A 17,894-nucleotide genomic window follows, 5' to 3' on the forward strand; every position below is an offset into this window, starting at 1 on the left:
CTGGGACAGCATTTCCGGTCTCGGGGAGCGGAGGCCTCGGAGGAGAAAACTTCATTTCCTCGCTGCCCGGCACCCGGAACTCTAGGACTTAGCCTCGGCCGACCTGGCGGGGGGAAGAGTTAGAGAGACGGACAAGGGCCGGGGGGGGGGGGGGGGTGGCCGAGAGCTTCCGAGAGCGCCGGAAGTACGGTGCTCGGAAGGGACCGACGCAGGCTGACTCGCGTTGTCGTCGTCGGCGTCGGGCTTGTAGGAGTCTGGAGGGATGCGGAGGTGCGGGAGACCTGAGTCCGAGTCGACACCACCGTCGTGACCGCCGGCAAGTCCCTTTTCTGTGCCTTCCTTGGCTCAGCTGCCAAGTGTGTCGTGGAGGAACCGCTCTTAGCCTCCAGCCTGGAGAAACGGGGTCGTTCAGGCAGCACTCGTGGGAGACGAGGGCCAGAGAGTAAGTGTGGGTCTCTCTCTGAGCGTCTTTCCTGCGGGATAGGGAGGGAGGAGGGGTGGGAGGGCAACTAGAGGTGACACTTCGGAGTTTCGTTTGGAAGCCATCGATCTTGGTGGTACCAGTGCTTGTCTTCTCAGTAGCCAAGTCACAAATATCGCAGATGCCGCAGACCAAGCCGGCTCACCCTGACCTTCAGTTAATTCATTCTTAGCTTGGACTATCGCGATGGTCTCCCGCCTGGTCTCTACCTGTAATGTGTTGAGAGATTGAGCATCTGTGTTGTGTGGCTATGCTATGCCTGTAATGTACAAGCGTGCTGAGAACGATGCGATTTATCTCATCCTCCTTCCCGAGCTGTTACCAGAATGATTTATTACTCTAGAACACGTAGGTTTTATGATTATGCTAGTACTTACAATATGAGTTGTTGTATGTGTCGTACACCATGCTAAGGGCTCTCTTGTCATTTTCTCCTAACAGTAATGCTTTGCGTTAGCTATTATTTTTTTTTTGAGGCCTAGGGAAGTTGAACACCTAGGAATAGCCAAGATAGGGTTTGAATCGAAGCAATTGGATTTCAGAGGCGACATTCTTAACCAGGACGCTGTGTCACTCCTCAGTAAAAGGCTCCTCCTCATCTTCAAAACAGTTCTGGGTTCTGAGCCTGCCGTCCAAGAAACTCAGAAGGAGGAGTTGACAGTCTCTGCGTCCCTCACCTGCCTGGGACAGGACCCGGCATGTCTCAGGCCACCAAGAGGAAGCATGTGGTGAAGGAGGTGCTGGGGGAGCACATGGTGCCCTCTGATCAGCAGCAGATCGTGCGGGTGAGTGGCATTGGGCACAGGCTGCTCTGCCCACTACTCCTCCACTCCCATTGGGCCCCTGGGGTGAGAGCAGGGTGCACTGTAGCTCAGAGGGTGTTCAAGCTGGCTGATCAGCCTGACTGGTTCTTGGTCTCTCCTGGACCAGGTACTCAGGACCCCAGGGAACAATCTGCATGAAGTGGAGACAGCCCAGGGGCAGCGCTTCCTGGTAAGCATGCCTTCCAAATACCGCAAGAACATCTGGATCAAGAGAGGTGAGAGAGGCAGCTCTGGGGGGGGCGAGGGGCGGGCAGAACCATTTTCGTTGCCTTTGGCTTTCCCCACTGCCAGCAGGACTGACTGTCTTTTCTCCTCTTGGTGGACAGGGGACTTTCTCATTGTTGACCCTATTGAAGAGGGAGAAAAGGTGAAGGCTGAGATCTCCTTTGTGCTCTGCAAGGACCATGTGCGCTCTCTGCAGAAGGAGGGGCTCTGGTAGGGCAGGCCCCTTGGTCTTTCTGGCTTCTGGGAGGATTGACTTCCTAGCTGTGGAACTGGGGGAGGGAAGATCATGGCATCCCAGGCGGGGACAGCTGGAAACAGCCTTTTGGCTGAAAGATTTCTCTTTCCTTTTTGACTCTGGCTCTTCTCTTGGCACAGGCCTGAGGCCTTCTCTGAAGTGGCTGAGAAACACAACAACAACAGGAACAGGTGAGGAACAAGCCTTGGGATAGGGAGGACAGAAAATAGGGGTTCAGGCCTTGGTGTCTTGAGGGAAAAATAGAGCTTTCCTTTCTCCCTACATAGGGTTCCTGGTGAGAACTCTTAAACGTGTGCTATAATATATGGTTATGAGCATGGCTTGAAAGTCAGAGGCCCTGGGTTAAAATCTTAGCTTTGCCACTTATAACTGAGTGACTTGAAGCAGCTTACTTAATCTCTTAAGCCTCAATTTCATCACCTTTAAAATGGGAGCTTTGGGGCCGGCCCAGTGGCATAGTGGTTAAGTTCACGCGCTCCCCTTCAGCAGCCCCGGGTTCACAGGTTTGGATCCTGGGCGCAGACCTACACACTGCTCATCAAACCATGCTGTGGTGTCCCATATACAAAATAGAGGAAGACTGGCACAGATGTTAGCTCAGGGACGATCTTCCTCAAGCAAAAACAGAAAGATTGGCAACAGATGGTAGCTCAGGGCCGGTCTTCCTCACTGAAAAAAAAAGAGGGTTGGGGGGAGCTTTGTGAGGGTTAAAGGAATCAGTGTTTATGAAATTGCTTAGTATAGTACGTGGTATATAATGTGGGTCCACTGAGAGTCAGTGGTGGTAGAATGGTTGTTATTAAAACCTGTGGGTCTAGCAAACTTTTGAGGGGGGTTGGGAGGTAGTCTTTAGGCTGTTTTTGCTCTGCCTCTCTCTTTGTCTGATTTGCGGAGCCCTGGCTGCTTGGCCATGTGGTCCTCCTTTTTGTGGGCCTCCTTTATTGCAGATCTGGTTTCCCCAGAAGGCATTGGGCTAACTCTTTCTTTTTTCCCCATGTAGACAGACTCAGCCAGAACTCTCAGCTGAGCCGCAGTCATCAGGAGAAGAGTCCAGCTCTGAAGACGATTCCGACCTCTTTGTTAACACCAACCGCAGACAGTATCATGAGAGTGAGGAGGAAAGCGAAGAGGAGGAGGCGGCCTGAGACCCCAGAACCCACTTTTCCTCTTGCTCAGAGACTCTTTGGCTCCTCTGAGCATGGACATTCCCAGGGTGCTCTGCAGGTCTTCCCCACTGGGTGGGGACAAGGCAGAGCCCCTCTCTGAACTGACCTTCTGACCCAGGAGAATTAAACCCCTGGTGGGTGGTGACTTGTGCTGGTGTCCGAGTCCCTTTCTGGAGGGAAGAGGGACTTGTGATGAAGTTGAAACCTGCTCCTTGGTGGAGGCCTCACGAGCAGGTGGGCTGAATGGGCAGGAAATGGGGAATAGCTGGAATTTTCCTAGGTTCTTTCTGTCTCATTGGGCACTTAGAAGGTGCCAGGCCCTGTACTGTGGCTCCTTGCATGTATTTAGTAACTGGGGACAGTCCCACTTCATTGCCTGCTTCTGGTTAATGCTGATTCAGGCATTCAGGATTACAGCCATAGGGCCTAGTGCCCGTCTGCCTCTGTGAGACCCTCAGGACAAATTTCGTAGCACCTCGTGAGGTGCTTTCCCTGCCTTTCTACACTTTTTTTTTGTGAGGAAGATCAGCCCTGAGCCAACATCTGCCAACCCGCCTCTTTTTGCTGAGGAAGATTGGCCCTGGGCTAACATCCGTGCCCATCTTCCTCCACTTTACATGGGACACCGCCACAGCATGGCTTGCCAAGCGGTGTGTTGGTGCACGCCCGGTGTCTGAACTGGCGTACCCTGGGCCACCGCAGCAGAGCACACGCACTTAACTGCTTGCGCCACCGGGCCGGCACCCTTTCCCTGCCTTTCTAGTCACCCGTGACGGCAGGAGTGCCCACCTCCATGCTACTAAGTACATCCCCTGGTTGGTGGCCTCCTTGTGGCTACTCAGACCGTCACTCCTCAGCCCTCTCGCAAACCACATCATCTCGCTTTTCCTTTGAATCTTTTATCTCTGGGTATGTACTCTCTCTCTTCATTGCTGGCATTGACCTTCACTGCTCAGTCGCTGAAGAGTTTACCTTCTGGCTTAGAGTCTTCTACCCCGGCTTATGTCATTATTTTCTACATCCCATGGAGGGTCTGTTCAGTGCTATGGCCCCGTAGTTCCTTGATATCTCATCACTAACACCCTTGTCTTCTCTTCCAGGCCTGCTGCCTACATGCCTAGTCACTCCCTGGACCCCTGACCTTGCTAGAAATTGAAGCACCTTTTGAATTCAAATAGCTGTACAGTCATTGCCTTCTGGCTTTCTTGCTTATGTACTTAACTACTGCCTCTGCAAGAATTCTTTATCTTCATCCTCCAAGTCAGCCCTGCCACATTCTCACCATTATGCTCCTGTCTTCACTTCCCTCCTTGTGCAGCATCAGTTCCACAGTCCACCCCCTCCACTCTCTTGTCTCCCTCCATTGTATTCGTCTGGTAAAACCCTAACCCTGGCCAGCCCAGTCATTCACCTCTGTGCCTGCACCCAAGTTACTGCCAGAGACAACAGCCAACCTGGCCTACTCGTTTTACCTTAAATTCATAATTACAAACCTCAGATGAGCAGTCAACACTGCCTAGCAGGTATTTCAAAACTTGTGTCGTATCTGTCAATTCTCCCTTCCTCTGCTAGTTACCAACCACAGTTCTTACTTCATTGAGAAATAGTAGCCATTGGAGGGAACTCTCACCTCCCTATTACCAACATTGCAGATGTGCTCATGGATCTTCCTTTTTACTTCCCATTGTAATCCACTGGGACTTCAGCCTTTCCTCTTGTGCTTTGAAGCCTGTCTCTCCTCTTTCTTAAGGGCTTTTTGTGGGTTTTGTATTTTTGTCATCCTTTCTACTGCATGTGTGAGCATCAGATGTGCTGTAGTCTCCCATCTAAAAAACAACCAGGAAAACCTGTCACTGATCCCACATCCTCTCCAGCTACCACTTGGTTTATCTGCTCCTCAGTCACTTTCTCTTCTGTTTGTTTAGTATAGCTTTAAATATGTACACGTGGATAGGTACATGTGTATCTACACACATGAAAATGTATATGTGTGTATATGTATACACAAAAAGTAAACTTCAGATGAGTTGAAGAGTATATACACGTATCTATCTTTAACTGTTCTGAAGTTTATTTTTTATGGGAGATAGCTTTTTTCCCTAAAGGGCTAGCTGCTTGTCCCTGTATCATTTATTGAATGGGTCATTCTTTCCTCACTGATTTTAAATACCTTTTTAAAATAAACTAAACTCCTGCAGGTATTAAAATCTGTTTTTGCAATTTCTAATCTGTCCCGTTGGTCTCATGTACACATACTATATATTGTAGCGTGATTGCTATCTCATAGCACCCTCACCCCTGCCCCTCTGTTTCTTGAAAGTTTCTCATTTTCTCTTACGTAAGAACTTTAGAACGAACTTGTCAATTTTCATTTAGAAGTCCTATTGAGATGTTCATTGGTATGGCTTTAAATCTCATAGTTTGATTTGGGGAGAAGTGGTATTTAAGTTTTGAATCTTCCTACCCGGACATGAGGTATGTACGTTGTTTTGTCAGGTGTTGTCTTCATATGGGTCTTTTGCATTTCTAGTTCGGTTTTAGTCCTAGCAGTTTTAGAGTTCTTTGTTGTTATGAATGGGATCTTTTGAAATTACGTTTCTAACCATCACTGGCACATAGGACAGCTATCTCTGTGTGCTCACCTAGTTGATGTAGGTGAATTCTCATTAGTTCTAATAATTCAGTTCTCTTGGCTTTCTAGGTAGAGAGTCAAATCATATCCGACTAGTGGCGGTTTTATCGTATCCTTTACACTCATTTCTTTTTCTTGTGAATTAGAGGCCAGAACCTCCAGTACAATGTTGAATGGCACCCTCATTTGTTCCTGTCTTAGTGGGAGTGGTTCTCATGTGTCATCACAAAATGTGATTCTTGCTTTAGGTTTCTGGTAGATAACCTTCACTAGGCTGAAGATGTTTCCTTCTGTTCCTAGCTTACTGAGGATTTTTTTCCTTTAATCAACACTGATGAATTTCAACTTCTATTGAGATAATCAAAAGATTTTATTATTGTACTGATTTACATTAATAGGTTTCCAAATGTTGAACCATCCTTGCATTCTGATGTAAACACTGCTTAGTTTTATAGTATATTATTTAGAATTTTTGTTATCTATATTTGGGCCAACCTCACTTTTTATTTTAATGATCTCCCTGTCCCATTTTGATAATACCATTATGCTAGTTTTGTAGAATGGGTTTGGAGACATTTAATCTTTTTCTTTGGGCTTGAATAATTTCTAGGAAAGAAATGTGTTTCTTCAAAGTTTGGTAGAATTTATAAAAACATCTCTGTTTGATGCCTTTTTTAGGGGTAGATCTTTGACTGCCTTTTAATTTCCTCTGTGACATTTTATCAGGTTTTCTATCCTCAAGTCAATTTTGGTAATTTATACTTTTTTAGGAGCATGTATTTCATGTATATTTATGCTTTTCTGGGCAAAAAGTCATACATAGTATTTCTGTCATTTGGGAATTCTTATAAGTGACAAAATCTAACTTGAACTAGCAGATGCAAACAAGAGCTTACTGGCCTGAGGTCTAAGAGTACAGGTTTGGGCAGAGCTGATGCAGGGCCAGCATGATTTCATTAGGGCTCTCTCATTTGTTTCTCAGATCGTCTCTGCTCCTCTTGGTTGATCAATCCCTTTCTCCCTACAGGTGTTTTTTACATGAAGCTCCAGTTTATACTCAGTCCTTACAAAGAGTTCCCTCTTCAGGATCATTGTATTTCTGGGAAGACTGATTGGTCTTGCTCAGGTCACTTGCTCTTTCCTGAGCAATCACTGTGGCCAGGGCTGAGTAGGGGGGATAGAAGATTGGGGGGAGGCAAGGTGAGCCACATGTGATCCATGTGACATGCATTTCCCACAGAATGGAATAAGGGGGCAAGAAGTGAGAGCAGATAAACCCAACAAACGTTTGTCCTGTGTTCTGTGTATTTTATTTTCTTTGACTAGCTTTGCAAGATGTCTGTTGACTTTATTAGCCTTTTCCTTCTGTTTCTTTGGGTTTATTTGCTCATTTCTAGCTTCTTGAATTGTATGCTTAACTTAATTTCAGTCTTGTTTTTTAACATATTTAGGGCTATAAATTTTCCTCTAAATACTCCTTTGGCTGTTCCCCATTTTATCATGTGTATCTGTGATTTTTTTGGCTTTGTATCTGTAAGCTTGGCCTTTTGTTTTTGTCCAGCCCTCAGTAAGTCTGTGATTTGCCTAATAACGTCTTCCGTGCCCCCCCCCCAAAACCTTTTAATCTCCACTTCTGCATCTCTTATCAGCTATGTAGCTCCTGTGGGTTGTAGCTAAGAATCTTGATGGACATAGAGTCCTAGTATTCTGCATACTACTCCCCTTTGTCCTTCTCTGAAGCTGAATTCCACGTCTGTTCTCCCAACTGAGTGGTGGATTCCAACCACGGATGAATAGATCTCCCAGAATGAGCTGAGTGTTTTAAGAGCCACAGCCAGTCTGTGTGATTGAGACTTGTGGCCCTTCAGACTCTGAGCCTCTGTCACTTTAGGGCCAACCTTTACAGCCAGGCCATTTTCCCTAGAGCTTCCCCATGCAGCTCACTGTCCTCCCTTGTCATCCAGCCACCTGTATATGTGTGCGAGGCGCACACACGGCAATCTGAGCTAGCCACGTGGTTTTTCTCCTGTAATCTGTAAATGTGGTGAGATATCTTGACAATTTCTCACATTAAGACGTCTTTGCATTCCTGGAATAAAAAAGTCATGATGTATTTTTGAATATATTGCTGGATTTGGTTTTCTGATATTTGGGGGTATTTTGGCATCCAGGCTCATAAGATGGTTTAAGCTTTCCCTTGTGTGGTTGTTATATCAAGATTATGCCAACCTCATAAAATGGGTTGGAGAGCATTCTTTCCTTGTATTTCCATTACAAGTGTTTGTATACGGTTGGAATTTTGCGTTTCTAAAATTTTCGGTAAAACTTAACTATAAAACCAACCATGCCTGGCATTTTTGGGGTGGGTGGTTAGATTTTTAACTATATTTTTATTGATAATAGATTGCTCACATTTTTGTTCTTGAGTCAGTTATATTTTCAAGGAAAAATATTTTCATGTATTCTCATTTTATCTGTGGTTTCAAATTTATTGGCACAAAATTGTTTGTAGAATTGCCTTATGTTTATAACTTTGTGTCCAAAGTTATGTCCCCTTTTTTATATCTAATATTATTTGCGCTTTCTTTTTTTATCCTGTCAGTCTTGGCAGAAGTTCATTTATTAGTCTCTTCAAAGCACCAGCTTTTTGTCGTCGTTCTTCAGTATTGCTTTCTTCCGTCTTAATTTCTGCTCTTACCATGTTCCCCTTTACATATACTCCCTTGGGTTTACGCTGTGGTTCTTTTCCTGACCCCTGTGGTTGTGTGCTTAACTCGAATCTTCAGCGTTACTTCCTCCCCCACCCCAAACTATTTAGGGAATTTTCAAACCTGAAGAAAAAGTGAAAGAATTGTAAAATAAGTACCTGTATACCCTTCAACAGGATCACCAATTTATAACATTTTTTGCCACATTCTATGTTTTTATATACACAACACATAGATTTTACCTTTAGTTGTTAAATCTCTTTAACCTCTTTTGATTTAGAAGAAACGCCTTAATGATTTTGTTTTGTTTTTCCTTAAATGGACCTTTTTGACAAGTTCAGGCTAGTGAAGTTCAGATCTTACATCACGCATTTGGATTTGTGTGAATGTTTTTGCAGACTTAGATTTGGGTTAAACAATTTTAGCAAAAATAGCCTAGAGCTGATGTGCTGTTCTGCGTCACCAGGGGTAGAGCTGACGTGTGTCTATTGCTTGTTGCTCAGGAGTCACGTGATGTGGGGTGTCCAAATATCAGCGAGGCTAATTTTGATTGCCTGGCTAAAGGGATGGCTTCTAAATCATTTCCCTATAAGGGTACCATTTTCCCTTTGTAATTAGGTAATTTGTGGGACAGTCTTACCTCTTAAGGCTAAAATTTCCCTTGATGCAGCTCTATGTGTTTTTGTATCTAGTTTTGGGGTGTTTTTTTTTTATTAAAATACTGATAAAATTTACCATCTTAACCATTTTTAAGTGTACAGTTCAGTAGTGTTAAGTACATTCACATTGTCATACAGCCAATCTCCAAACGTTTTCATACCCATTAACAAGTCCCCCTTTGCAACCCTTCCCCGGGCCCTGACAACCACCCACCAGTCTACGTTCTGTTTCTAGAGTTTGACTAGATGCCTCAAGTAAGTGGGATCATACAATATTTGTCTTTGTGTCTGGCTTATTTCACTTTGCATAATACCCTCAAGGTTCTCCCACATTGTAGCACGTGTCAGAATGCCCTTCCTTCTTAAGGCTGAATAATATTGCATTGTACCTATAGACCACATTTTGCTTATCCATTCATCCGTTGATGGACACTTGGATTCCTTCCACCTTTTAACTGTTGTGAATAATGCTGCTATGAACAGGGTGTACAAATACCTCTTTGACACCTTGCTTTCAGTTCTTTCGGAGATATACCCAGAAGTGGAATTGCTGGATTATACAGTCATTCTATTTTTAATTTTTTAAGAAACCACCACCATACTGTTTTCCACTATGGCTGCACCATTTTACATTCCCACCAATACTGCATAAGGGTTCCAATTTCTCCACACCCTCGCCAACACATTGTTTTTTGTGTTTTTTTAAGAGATTTCTTTTTTTTTTTTTTTGAGGAAGATCCACCCTGCGCTACCATCTGTTGCCAATCTTCTTTTTTTCTCCCCAAAGCCCCAGTACATAGTTGTGTGTCATGGTTGTAGAATTGTAGCTCTTCTTTGTGGGATGCCACCTCAGCATGGCTTGATGAGCAGTGCGTAGGTCCTCGCCCAGGATCTGAACTGGTGAACCCTGGGCTGCCAAAGCGGAGCGCACAAACTTAACTGCTGCACCACCGGACTGGCCCCTGTATTTTGTCCTTTTTTTGATAGTAGCCATCCTGATAGGTGTGAAGTATCTAGTATTTTAATTATAGTTTAATTTTGAATGTTTTCTGATTTTCATTATGATTCATTTTTTGGTCAATAAATTATTGTATTTTAATAATTAATTGGTTATTTTTAATAATGTAAGCACCTTCAAACCCACCACTACTAAACAAAAGCTAGGACTTGACAATAACCCAAACGACCATATGCCCCCCCCACCCCGCACACCCGGCCCCCACCCATCCCATTCTGTTCTCCCACCCAAGGTAACCATCTCAAATTCCATATGCCTTTGGTTTCTTTTTATATGGTTTTCTTATATTTAAAAGTTATTTTTAACCTTATGAAAAGCATATGCTGAATGTCGTATTTTGGGGCGGACTTCTTTCATTTAATAATTTGTTATTATTTAATTATTCACTTGATTAACTTCTTTCATTACATTACTGTGATTCCCCTTATTGCTCTTTGTTGCTGTGGTTCATTTGTTTTGATTGTCAGTATTTCCTTGTGGGACAATTTACCCATTTACTCTCCTGCTGATGGCCTTTGGGTTCTTCCCATATTTTTGCTGTTGTAAACATTCTTGTACATGTGTCTTTGTACATGTGGGAGACTTTCTCTTGGGACAGTTTGTAGGCGTGGAATTGCTTTGTCACAACTTTAGGCAATGATGCCAGATGTTTTCCAAAGTGTCTGCCCCGACTGACATTCACCAGCAGTGGATCCCTCAGGTGGATTGAATGATTTCTTCCTGTAGTCTGTCAATTTTTGCTTAATATATTTTGAGTTTATGTTGTTAAGTACAACATGTTTAAAATTGATGTCCCTTTTTGTGAATTGAACTCTTCACTAGGGAATAACTTTCCATCCCTGCAGATGCTTTTAATCTTAGTTTCTTTCATCTGGTGTTAGTATAGTTGCCCCAGATTTCTTCTGGTTAGTATTTTTGCCCACTAAGTCTTCTTCCATCCTTTTACTCTCAATTTGTGCATGTCGCCATGCTTTAGATGTCTCTGTGTGTATCTGGATTCTTAAAAATTGAATCACTAATTTTCTTTTAACTGATACATTTAGTCCATTTAACTCATTGTAATAATTGGTATATTGGGACCCATCTGTCATATTTGAATGACAGTTTCGGTGGATATAAAGTTCTAGATTTTAAATTCTTTTCCTTCAATACTTTGAAAATACTACTTCATTGTCTCCTTACATCTAGTGTTGCTATTGAAAAATCTGAATCAGTCTGATTCTCTTTCCTTTGTATGTGGTATGTTTTTTCTCTCTGTAAGCGTTATCTCTGATATTCTTAAAGTTCTAGATGATGTATGTAGCTGTGAGTTATTCCCCCCCACCCCTTTTGGCACTCTTTGGGCTTTTTTGATCCAAAGTGCTTCATATTTGTATTATTCCAGGAAATTTGTCTTCATTATTTCTTCAGATATTTTCTCCCTTCATGTTTATATTTCTCTCTAGAATTCTCATTATTCAGATGTTATCACCTTTACTTCTATCTTCCATATCTCTTAGCTTTTCTTTTACATTTTTTATTTCTTCAGTCCTTCCTCTTAGAAGGTTTTGTCAATCTGGTCTTCTAATTCACTGTTTCATTCCTAAACTGTATGCCTTCTGTTGTATATCCCATCTATGGTGTTCTTTATTTCAGCTCAGGTTGAGTTCTCTAGCAGGGTTAAACTACAGGTGACTATACTGGAAATTTCTCCTATGGAGAACTCTGGGAGCCAGTGTCTGACACACCTCAGCGATAGCCCGCTGTGGGGCAAGGCAGCTGGATATTTTCCCATCAGCTCCCACCAGCCATTGTTGGAGGGCTGCTTCTGGAGGCGTTAGCTACCGGCCCACCCATGCGGGGGTGACCAGGCTTCAGGGACCAGGATGTCCTCAGGGAAAGACTGGCAGGTGCTGGCTGTTGAAATCTGGCCAGCACGAATCTGTTACGTGCTGAGGGAATACGTGTGGGATTCTACAGAGCATGCACTTCTCAGCAGCAGGAGGAAGGCCATAAATGCAAATGCCCTGGGGCCAGTGCGTACTGGTGGAATATAATTTGCAAAGCTAAGATAAATTCCATGGCTCTGAAGGAGACGGGGCTCAGTGGCAGGCCTTGGTCTACAGCTTCCCGATCTTCCAAGGCATCCTATTGCCTGGAAGGGGCCTGTTCAGACTTGGTTTCTTGTCTGGTGGTCCAGTACAAAGGCTTTAGTACAATTCCTAAACTCAAGCCTGCTTATTGTGACCCCTGCTGGTAGCTTCCATAAATGTAGAAGGAATACCGAGTGTTCTGGAGTATCGGAGTGGAGTATCTGGAGTAGAGTAGGCTGCCTTCTTGTACAAAGAAGCCAAACTGGTGTAGGGCCTCTTTCTTTGTAGTTAGAGGCATAGGCCAGCAATTTATCCTTAGTAGTTGCCCAGATGTCCCCTAAGGAAGTTACTTGCCTTGCAGGACCCTGGATTTTGTCTTCATTCAAGGCCCAACCATCTCTGTTTACCTGTATCTGAGGAGCGTGCAAGGTGGTGTGGACGGTCTCTTCAGTAGGATCCACTGTCAGAACAGCATCGATGTAATGGAAAGTCAGGACACCCCACAAGTGGCTTGTGTTGTGCTCAAGTCTGGTCCATTGATGACATATTGCAAGCGAATCCAAAGTCCCTGTGGAAGGTGTAAAGGCACATTGCGTGTCTTGCCTGGTGACACAGAGGAATAATGCATTAGCAACGTCCAAGGCTGTCTACCGGTTGCCAGAAGTGGCAGCAATCTTCTCAGTTATTGTTATAATAGAGTCTGAAGATGCTAAAATATTCACTGCGTTATGTAACCCTTGCTGGTTCACAGTGAGCCGCCAAGTACCAGAAACCTTTGTTACTGACCAGTCCAGGCTGTTAAACATGGGGCTGGTACTGGGTATCACTCTGCTCTCATCCATTCTTGTATGAGAAGAGTCCTCGCTTCCTCCTTGTGGTAGGCACTGCGGTTCCATCCGCATGACTGTGGCCCAAGTGAGGAGGTGTAATCAGTTCCTGGCTCTATTCCTTCAGCATTTATAGAAGCTACCAGCAGGGGTCACAATAAACACATCCAACCAGCAGGTGTCCCTGGGCTGCGGCACGGTAACCGTCCATCCCAACTATACACTCAGATAATGTGACAGTGGTCTCAGTCCAACACGAGGGTCCAAGTGCCCTGACAGCACTTGTGACTGGTCTCCGCTAGAAACACAGGTTCCACAGAGGGGAATTCGCCTACCGGGCGGTATCCGTCCCCCTCCCCTCCAGCAGACAGACTGGAGTGTGTGCCGAGAGCCCCTGGAGAGAGGCGGGGAGCTGCCCTAGTCATCTTGCAGTTTTAAAGGCCCCAAATCAGGGTGCGGGGGAGCCGTACAGTAGGATCCGTGGCTGTGCCTTCCCCTCCAGAAGCCCCCTTCAGAAAATGGCGGGGGATTCAAGAGGCCGTGGGACCTTGGTGGGTGGGCAGACGGGGTGAGACCGCAGAACTCCAGTCTCTAGAGGGGTCTTCTCCCTGGGGTCCTCCCCACCCCGCTATTTCAATTGTTCCCCTTCTAGAAAATGCTGAAACTCACAGACTCATCTATCTGCCTTGCCTCCCTTCATTGGCCTCGTCTCTGAAGCCAAGTGTCTTCCTCTTTCACATGGGTCCCCAGTCACCTTATGTCTCCCATAATTCAGCATTTTGCCAATCAAGATCTGTCTTACCAATCCTATTTATCATCCGTGGCCACACAGGGCTTTGCGAGAGTGGGCCTCGTCACAGAGGTCCTCCCCTTTCTCGCTTCCCCCTTTCTTTCTGCCCAGGGCTGACAAATCAGACACTTTTGGGACCCCTCCTGTCTGTCTCCTCCCCACCCCCCAAGGTGGAGCATATATTGGCACAGAGGGCAATTTTGCTTCTCTCAGTGTCGCCTGGAGCAGGTGCACAGAAGAGGGAAAGGCCAGGGGTCTGAGGATGGGCAGGTAACGTGGTGTGTCTGCGTTGGGCAGGGGCATGTTAAGTCTGGAAGGTACCGGGCCTGGAATGCCAGGCTAGGGGATTTTGACGAGAATCACCTGAGATGGCAGGATCTGGTGTGTCAAGAGTTGGGGAGGGGGAAATGGGTGTTTCAGGGAGGGCCAGGACCCAGCCTGGCGGAGTGGAGCGCCTGAGTGAGGCCAACTCCATCTTCCCAGGGTGTTAGGGCCTCAGAGAAATGCCCACGGGGGAGCGACTTTGATTCTCACCACAGCCCCATGAGCGAGGACAGCCATCCCCATCCTGTACCAGTGAAGACATTCAGACCAACAGAATGTAAGAGTTTATCACTAACAGACAGAACAAACTTCCAGAAGATGAACTTCAGAAAGAATGAAAATGACTCCAGAGGAGAGAGCTGAGAGGCAAGAAGGAACAAGGAGCAAATTCATTAATGGTGATGCTGTCTAATTTGGGGGTGGTTCTTAAAGGTCAAGATAAAGTACTGGAGAACAAAAACACAGCAAAGAAAAAGAGGGAGCCGTGAAAATTAAAGAGTTCTAAAGGCTTTGTCTGAAGAGAGAGAGATCTCTTGACTAAGTTTAGACTCTGTTAATACACATGTGAAATGTTCAGGGTAATCTACAAAAGAGTAGAAATAGACTGTATAACTTCCAAGCCAGTTAGAAAGAAAAGATATTAAAAACAATCATTCAAAAAGAAAGCAAGGAAGGAGAAAAACAATAGAAAGTGAGACAAATAGAAAGTATTACTTGTATAGAATAGAAACTACTGTGTTTTTGTTTAAGCAAAAAGGAATTTTCTACAACATTTTAGGTGACTCATCGTGATGGTTAATTTTATATGTCAACTTGACTGGGCTGAGGGATGGATGCCCAGATAGCTGGTGAAACATCATTTCTTGGTGTGTCTGTGAAGGTGTTGCTGGAAGAGGTTAGCATTTGGATCGGTAGTAGACTGAGTAAAGGAGCCTCCCTCGCCAATGCAGGTGGGCAACATCCAATCCGTTGAGGGCCTAAAAGGAAAAAAAAAAATGGAGGAAGGGCAAATTTGTTCTGTTTGTGCTGGGACATACTATCTTCTCTTGCCCTCGGACATCGTTGCTCCTTGGGCCTTCGGATTCAAACTGAGACTTACACCATCAGCTCCCCTCGTTCTCAGGCCTTTGGACTGAATTACACCACCGGCTTTCCTGGTTCTCCAGCTTGCAGATGGCAGATTATGGGAATTCTCAGCCTTCATAGTTAGGTGAGCCAATTCCTGTAATAAATCTCCTCGTATATATCCTATTGGTTCTGTTTCTCTGGAGAACCCTGACTGATACACTCACGGAATCTCAGGAAGGTCAAGAAACAGTCCTGAGGTTACTCAGCCTGGAGAAACACCAAACTGAAGCTGCCAGCGGCCCCAGTTGGGAAAGAGCTGCTCCTGGAGGCGTTTTGCCCAGGACGTCGGCATCGACCCCCATCACTGTTTCCTCTGGAAGTTCAATCAATATTAGCGCCTTCACCACCATGGCCACTAGTTTACCTAGAGCTTCTATTTGAAATGGATGATGTATTTTTAGCAAATAGAATGGATATAATTGTGTGGGTTTTTTTATTTAATTGTGTATATTATAAATTATGTCAATAGATTCCCCATGGAGAATCATCCTTATATTTCTGGAATAAACCTCGTGGTGTGTTATTCTTTCGATATGGTGTTTTATTTAGAAATCTTGCATTTATATTTATAAGCAAGATTACTTTTTGTAGTATCTATCAGACTTGGCTATTAACATTTGATTAACATCATAAAGTATGTTAGAGGGATTCCATCTTTTCCTCTGGTCTGGAATAGTTTAAATAGCATTTGAATGATCTGCTATTTAAAGGTAAGATAGAACCATTGAGATCTGGTGCCTTTTTTGATGGTTCAAAGAATAACCACCACAAAGGTTTACATTGTGTTTAGATGTGGAAAACTAACAGTAGCTCTTTATTAGAAGCAACTGTAGCTGGAAGACAGCAAGTTACAGGCCTGGGAAATGACAGACCCTTAGAGAAGAGAGAAAGGAGCCAGCAGGGGCTGCCCAGTAGCTCAGCGGTTAAGTGTGTGCGCTCCGCTGCGGCGGCCCGGGATTCGCAGGTTCAGATCCCAGGCGCGCACCGACGCACCGCTTGTCAAGCCATGCTGTGGCGGCGTCCCATAAAAAGTAGAGGAGGATGGGCACGGATGTTACCCCAGGGCCAATCTTCCTCAGCAAAAAAGGGGAGGACTGGCATCGGATGTTAGCTCAGGACTGATCTTCCTCACAAAAAAAGATAAGAGACAGCAACAGTGGTGAGCTTTTTACTAGTTCTTTACACCTCAAGTGAATAACCACAGGGAGAGTTTACGGACTTTCCTTAATTCTCACACTACACGTTTTTGTTACTTATGTAATTACGTAAAACAATGCTTGATGTATGTTAGCATGAACTCAATATTTTATATGAGAGAAAGACAAACTTCTTGGAATGTAAGAATCAGCTTATAAAATAATACAGCCTGTGATAGGAATTTACTTTAGCCTAACAAATTTAACTAGTAAGGTAATTTATGACCTTAAAAAGGGAGCCATGGCCCGCTCGCGGGCTGCCGCGGAGCTTACCCGGAAGGGACCGAAGCCGGGTCACCTTTAAGGGACCTGGGAGGAAGTGTCTGGTCCCGGTAACCGTGTTGCGATGCGGTTCGAGATTCTTCCCGGGATGGCCGTCATGGCCGTGTGCTTGTTCATCCCCGGAATGGCCACGGTGCGCCTCAACAGGTTCACTAACGGGGGCAAGGAAAAAAGGGTTGCCTACTATCCATATCAGTGGAGTTTGATGGAAAGAGAGAGGCGCATCTCTGGAGTTAATCATTACTATAAGTCAAAGGGTTTGGAGAACATTGATTAAGGAAGCATTTTCCTGATTGATGAAAAATAACTCAGTTATACTCATCTACCCCTGCTAGAAGGTTATGTAATGTATTATGTAGTACCTAATAAAAATAAAATGAAAAAGTAAAAAAAAAAAAAAAAAAAAAGGGAGCCATGGGCCGGTCCCGTGGCTTAGCGGTTAAGTGCGCGCGCTCTGCTGCTGGCGGCCCGGGTTCGGATCCCGGGTGCGCACTGACGCACCGCTTCTCCGGCCATGCTGAGGCCGCGTCCCACATACAGCAACTAGAAGGATGTGCAACTATGACATACAACTATCTACTGGGGCTTTGGGGGGAAAAATAAATAAATAAAAATCTTTAAAAAGGGAGCCAACATTTCTGATTTCACGTTGCTTTTTCATAACGAGGGGCCTTATAGTTTTTGCTTTCACTATCTTTAGTTACCTTTTCAATCTCTTATTTGGTAATTGGTCTATTCATGAATTCTAATTTTTCCAAGGTCAGTCTTGGTATTTTACAGTATTCTAGGAAATTATCCATTTCCTGTGAATTTTCCAATTGGCTGTCATACTTTTTCTCAAAACATTCTCTTGTGATTACTTTGATTTCTTCTGGATCTATGATAATATATCCTTCCTCTTTCCCAAGCCTACATATCTTTAAGTAAACTTTTTATTGAAGAGTATTCATACAAGAAAATGCACAAATAATAAGTATACAGCTCAATGTATTTGCACAAAGTGAGCAGACACTCATGTATCCAGCACCCAAATCAAGAAATAAAACAGGCCCAGTCCCCCCGAAGCCTCTTCTTGTTCCTTTTCAAGTCTCTACCTCCAGAAACAAGGGCACAAATTAATTTTATCTGTTTTTGTATTAAATGGAAGCAGTGTGCACGATTTTATATCTGGCTTCTTTACCTCTATATCATGTCTGCAAGATTCATCCTTCTTGTTCATTTCATTATACGAATATCCGCCATTTATTTTTCCATTCTCCTGTCGATGGACATTTGGGTTGTTTCCAGTTTGGGACGGTTATAAATA

The 17,894-nt window shown here is 44.5% G+C and overlaps 2 protein-coding genes across 5 annotated transcripts; both read left to right on the forward strand.

The window, feature by feature from the left end:
* Nucleotides 1-200: 200 nt before the first annotated feature.
* Nucleotides 201-7,705, forward strand: EIF1AD (eukaryotic translation initiation factor 1A domain containing). Of its 4 annotated transcripts, none has more exons than XM_058526368.1 (6): nucleotides 201-442; nucleotides 1,024-1,266; nucleotides 1,412-1,520; nucleotides 1,632-1,740; nucleotides 1,906-1,956; nucleotides 2,787-7,705. In XM_058526368.1, exons 2-6 carry the CDS (start codon nucleotides 1,180-1,182, stop codon nucleotides 2,929-2,931), a joined length of 501 nt encoding a protein of 166 aa, XP_058382351.1. In that variant the 5' UTR covers nucleotides 201-442; nucleotides 1,024-1,179; the 3' UTR covers nucleotides 2,932-7,705. The 4 variants fall into 4 exon arrangements, with proteins under 4 accessions (XP_058382351.1, XP_058382352.1, XP_058382349.1 ...); XM_058526369.1 differs by having other exon boundaries at nucleotides 1,043-1,266; XM_058526366.1 differs by having other exon boundaries at nucleotides 1,063-1,266.
* Nucleotides 7,706-16,586: 8,881 nt separating this feature from the next.
* Nucleotides 16,587-16,984, forward strand: LOC131395501 (NADH dehydrogenase [ubiquinone] 1 alpha subcomplex subunit 1-like). The gene has a single exon (XM_058527362.1). It carries the CDS (start codon nucleotides 16,653-16,655, stop codon nucleotides 16,863-16,865), a length of 213 nt encoding a protein of 70 aa, XP_058383345.1. The 5' UTR covers nucleotides 16,587-16,652; the 3' UTR covers nucleotides 16,866-16,984.
* The last annotated feature ends 910 nt before the right edge of the window (nucleotides 16,985-17,894 follow it).

The sequence above is a fragment of the Diceros bicornis genome, chromosome 31, assembly GCF_020826845.1.
Source record: "Diceros bicornis minor isolate mBicDic1 chromosome 31, mDicBic1.mat.cur, whole genome shotgun sequence".
Lineage (NCBI taxonomy): Eukaryota > Metazoa > Chordata > Mammalia > Perissodactyla > Rhinocerotidae > Diceros > Diceros bicornis.

What these genes read in the sequence shown, in the direction of transcription:
- EIF1AD (XM_058526368.1), top strand. Translation starts at nt 1,180, where the DNA reads ATGTCTCAGGCCACCAAGAGGAAGCATGTGGTGAAGGAGGTGCTGGGG. An exon ending in CTGCAGAAGGAGGGGCTCTG is followed by an intron (nt 1,741 to 1,905) that starts GTAGGGCAGGCC and finishes CTCTTGGCACAG; the next exon opens with GCCTGAGGCCTTCTCTGAAG. An exon ending in CACAACAACAACAGGAACAG is followed by an intron (nt 1,957 to 2,786) that starts GTGAGGAACAAG and finishes TTCCCCATGTAG; the next exon opens with ACAGACTCAGCCAGAACTCT.
- LOC131395501 (XM_058527362.1), top strand. Translation starts at nt 16,653, where the DNA reads ATGCGGTTCGAGATTCTTCCCGGGATGGCCGTCATGGCCGTGTGCTTG.